This window comes from Hipposideros armiger, unplaced genomic scaffold, assembly GCF_001890085.2.
Source record: "Hipposideros armiger isolate ML-2016 unplaced genomic scaffold, ASM189008v1 scaffold_983, whole genome shotgun sequence".
Classification (NCBI taxonomy): Eukaryota; Metazoa; Chordata; class Mammalia; order Chiroptera; family Hipposideridae; genus Hipposideros; species Hipposideros armiger.
In genome coordinates this window covers 439,359-443,606 of record NW_017732333.1, presented here as the reverse complement: position 1 = coordinate 443,606, position 4,248 = coordinate 439,359, and the positions used below count along the sequence as shown (strand labels likewise).

The 4,248-nt window shown below is 67.1% G+C and overlaps 2 protein-coding genes across 4 annotated transcripts in view; both read right to left on the bottom strand.

The window, feature by feature from the left end:
• Positions 1-430: 430 nt before the first annotated feature.
• Positions 431-3,448, bottom strand: IRF7 (interferon regulatory factor 7). 3 transcript variants are annotated; one of them, XM_019631080.1, is made up of 10 exons: positions 3,372-3,448; positions 2,846-3,161; positions 2,593-2,755; positions 2,306-2,504; positions 2,008-2,066; positions 1,723-1,915; positions 1,469-1,558; positions 935-1,396; positions 719-837; positions 431-641 (listed from the first exon to the last, which is right to left on the bottom strand). In XM_019631080.1, exons 2-10 carry the CDS (start codon positions 2,863-2,865, stop codon positions 474-476), a joined length of 1,473 nt encoding a protein of 490 aa, XP_019486625.1. In that variant the 5' UTR covers positions 2,866-3,161; positions 3,372-3,448; the 3' UTR covers positions 431-473. The 3 variants fall into 3 exon arrangements, with proteins under 3 accessions (XP_019486625.1, XP_019486628.1, XP_019486627.1); XM_019631083.1 differs by having other exon boundaries at positions 1,762-1,915; XM_019631082.1 differs by having other exon boundaries at positions 2,008-2,063.
• The window catches only part of CDHR5 (cadherin related family member 5), a 7,906-nt gene continuing 6,592 nt past the window's right edge, over positions 2,935-4,248 (bottom strand). The window contains exons 16-17 of the mRNA XM_019631074.1: positions 3,806-4,099; positions 2,935-3,161 (exon numbers count right to left, since the gene is read on the bottom strand). Coding sequence (XP_019486619.1) covers positions 2,935-3,161; positions 3,806-4,099 — 521 coding nt within the window. The remainder of the gene's footprint in view (positions 3,162-3,805; positions 4,100-4,248) is intronic.

The window sequence follows — 4,248 nt, the reverse complement described above, 5'->3', positions numbered from 1 at the left end:
TCGATTGACTCAGTACTTGGAAGGTGAACCCGTTGCTGATCAGGAGGAGCCTATGGGAGCGGAGGGCCTGTCTCTTGTTTAGAAATCCCTCACTTTGCTCATTATGTTCTGTAAATAACTGCTCAAGTGTGCCCCCAACTCAACCACCTCCATTGGGGCAGAGCATAGTGTCGGCAGAGGTCCGAGGCCAGGGATGGGTCCTGGGCGCGGCCCAGAGGCGGCTGTCCTGTCAGGCCCCCGGAGCCCCAGGTGCGGCCCTCCCCGGCACACCTGGGACAGCGCTGTGTGTCCTTTGAGTAGAGTGTGTTGGCTCCAAAGTGTGTGGCGTGTTTCTTCATTGTGAAGATGGGAGGCCTCCGGGCGGGTGGCGGGGGGTCACCTATGTCCCTTGCCCAGCCCCAAGCCAGCCCCTGCTCAGGACACCAGCACAGGCTCTTGATTCTTTTTATTGGATTGGGGACAGTCCCAGCAGCCTAAGCGGGCTGCTCCACCTCCATTGAGAAGTGGTCCAGGAAGTGCTCCAGGTCATCATACAGGCTGTTGCTGCTAGACAGGCAGAGGCTGAGGCTGCTGGTGTCCAGGGAGGACACGCCTTCGCGCTGCACGCCCTCCAGGTATGCCCGGCACAGCCACGGCTCCAGCTGTAGGGAGGGTGCCATCAGGCCAGGCGACTGTGCAGCAGCAGCTGCCGCCTCCCCACGCGGGACCCCACCCTCACCTTCACCAGGACCAGGCTCCTCTCCTTGGGTCTCCCGGCCGACAGGTCCTGCCCGAAGCCCAGGTAGATGGTATAGTGTGGGGAGCCCTGGCGCCTGCGAGCCCGGAATTCCACCAGCTCTGTAGGATGCGGCTTCGGTGAGCGGAGGAGGTGCAGGGTGAATGGGGGCAGGGAGGGACCAGGTGTCACACCAAGGGCATCACTAACATCACTAACCTCGGACAAAGGTGTGAAAGTCAAAGATGGGCGTGTAGCGGTCCCTCGGCAGCAGGCGCGCGGGCGTGGAGGGGCTGTCGCAGCCCAGGGGGCTGCCCACCTCCCAGTAGACCCTACACTTGCCCTGGCGCCGGGCCCACAGCACAGGCCCCCGGAGCTCGAGCTGCAGGCCAGGGGCCACATGCTGCAGCAACTTCTCTGTGTAGTGGAGCTGCTTCTGGTCCGGCAGCTCGGCCGGGCTGGGGAAGGCCACCAGCTGGGCCTCAGTGGCCTCAAGAGCCAGGCCAGGGGCCCTGTACAGCAGCACGCAGCTGGGGCGTCCCACCACCTCCTGCAGCACCATCCGGCCCTTGTACATGATGGTCACCTCCAGGACCCTCAGGCTGGGCTCTGCGTGCAGACCGAGCTGTGGGCAGCTGGGCCCCACCGTCTGGGTCCAGGGCTCCGGGGCTGGGCCAGCATCTGGAGGAAAAGGCCTGAGCTGGCACCTGGTCCCCCAGCCCCTCCCTCCACACATCCCCTGGCTCCTCTCACCTGTCATTTGGGGCTGGGGCTGTGACTTGGGGCCGGGGGCCACCTCCGCTGCCCCTGGCAGGTACAGCTCCTCGGTAGGAAGCTCTGGACCTGAGGAGGAGGTCCACAGTGGGAACAGCTGTACTGGCTCATCTGTGGCCAGCACCATACCTGCTGGACACCCTCCCCTTGCCCCCAGGGACTGTTGTCCTGCCTGCCCCTCCCCAGGACACAGAACCTTCCAGGGCAGAGCACACCAGCCAGCAGCCCCTCACCAAGAGCCTCTGTGGGGCCTGGGTCTGCTTCCTGCACACCTTCCAGCAGGTGGTCCTCCAGAAGGCTCTGCTGCAGAGCCTGAAGCAGGAGGTCCCCGGCGGGGCCAGCTGGGCCAGGAAGAGGGCTTGGGGCACAGGACACAGGGTTCTGCCACTCAGCAGCATGTGCCAGGCACGTCCCGGGTAGCCCACCCTGCAGGGGAAGACAGTGGCAGCATAAGCCACCCCCAGCCAGTGAGCGGTGACAGCCCCCACCCAGGTGCAAGAAGCGCGGCGCGGCCTTACCCTCGCGTGTGGGGCATCTTCGAGGGCCTGGTCCTCGCCCTGGTTACTGCCTGGACCTTCTGAGGGAGAATCGGGGTGGGGTGGGGGGAGCAACGGGACCTCAGACGCTCCGCTCGAACATGCTCCCTTCACTAGTCCCGAGAGGCCCCACCAGCTTCTAACAAACCGGCACCGACCGCCCTGCCCAGATCTGACCCAGGGGCTGCCCCTGGACAGAACCAAGTGCCAACGCTCTGCGCAGCGCGTCCCTCCGCCCCGCACGTCCTGCCTCCCTGAGCGCAGCGTCCCCGGTGCTCACCTCTCCAGCCCAGCTCCGACCTGAGCTGGTACACCTTATGCGGGTCGACAGAGTCCCCCGAGTTGTCCTGCAGCATCACGAAACGCTGCGTGCTGCGCAGCGCGCACCGGAAGTTGGTTTTCCAGCTGGCCCTGAGCGCCCCCTCGGGGGTCTGAGTGTCGCTGCTGAGCGGCCACCTGCCGCGGGCCACGGCCCAAGCCTGGCGACAGAGACGGAAGGCGTGCGCCTGGGAGAGCTGGCCTGGGCCTGGGCTGAGCCTCCCACTCCGGGCGGGGCTGGAGACCCACCTTGAAGATGCGCGAATCGGGCTCTCCCAGATCCTTCCGCGCAAAGTGCTTCCAGGGGACGCGGAAGCGCGTGCGGGCCGCGTCGAGCCACCGCAGCCCCTCGTAGCGGCCGCTGCTTACCTCGCCCAAAAGCCAGTCTGCAAACAGCACGCGCGGGGTCCCGCTGCGGGCGGAGCAGACGGCAGGTCAGGGCGCGGGCGGGCGGGCGGGCGGGTGCGCGGGGCGGGCGGTGGGGAGGCGGCCAGGCTCTCACCTCTCTGGGGCCGCAGCCATGGCTCCCACTGCGAGGGGTTGTGATCACGAGTGGCAGTCAGGCGTTGCCGCAGGTGAGGGAAGGGTTGCCTATGTGTCGCCGCAGGTAGTATGGCTCGGTGTCACAAGTGTGGCCCAGTTGTTACAGGAGTTGGGGTCACAGATGTGGGTTGAAGGCTTATGGCCACGACGTTGCCCAGGGATGGGTTTCTTGGCAAAGGTGGCACGATGGATGTGACAACAGATGTGGCGGAGCGCACACGTGAAGTCACAGGTGTTGAGCCAGCGTCCGGGCCTGCGGGGCGCGCAGGCTGGAGCTGCGGAGACAGACGAGAACGGCCGCTGCAGCGGCTGGGCTTCGGGAAAGCGAAACCGCGGTCGCCGGAAAACGAAACCTAACCCTCAACCGCGAGGAGGGCGCCTCCCCGTCCCGAAAGCCCCCCGCCGGTTCGTAGCGACCCCCGCCTTCACCGCGAACCCGGAGATGCCCCATCTAGCTCCGCGGGGGTTGGGGTCCCGAGTGGTACCTGGAACCGGAGCCGCCGGGACAGGGAGTTTCGTCTCGCCGAGATGCCGAGAACCAGAGCTTTTATACCAGCAGCGCGGGGGCGGGGCGGGGGCGGGGGCGGTTCTCTGTGGGAGGTGGGTGGGTGCTGTGTGTTCCCTGAGCCCCGGTGCAGGCTCTTGGATGGGGGCGCAGACCGCGGCTCGGGACAGTGCGGGTGGGCGGGCCCGGGGCCAGGTGTGGGAGTGGGGGCAACGGGATAAGCTGAGGCCTCCGCGGACCCCAAACAAGACCAGGCACCGCTTTCTGCGGGAGAAGGCGGGTGATAGAAAAGGGCGTGAGGCGAGCGGCAGCTGTACTGCTTGGGTTCTTAACTAGAGACTCAAACACCGTTGAGATTAAGACATGTGGGAAGGAATTCGTGATGCTATTTCATTAGGGAAAACGATGACCCACCCAGTGTGGTGGCGGTCAGGGCGGAAGTCCAGCGGAGGGGGCTGCCCCCCACGCTACGGCCCTGGTTCCCGGCCGCAGCCTCTGGGTGCACCAGCCGGCCCCCCACCCGCCACCCCGAGCCCATGGCCGGGCCACTGCTCCCGACTCCTGCCACGCGGGCCGCGCCCCACGCCGCATCACAGGCCGCCGTCGGGGCGCCTGAGTGTTTGCTGTTCCCGCGGGACCCCACGGGCTGTGCTCTCCCCGCGCTCTTCAGGGGGCTCCTGAGCCTGTCCCCGGCCCAGAATCTCCGCGCTGGGTCGGGAGCGAGGACTCCCCAGTGCGGGGCGCCCTCCCCCCGCCGCGGTGGCGCCTGAGAGGAACCCCGGCCGCCACCTGGCACGGAGCCCGGGCAGCCCCGCGGCTGGCGGCGCAGCTCGCGGTTGACGGGCAGCGGCGCCCCG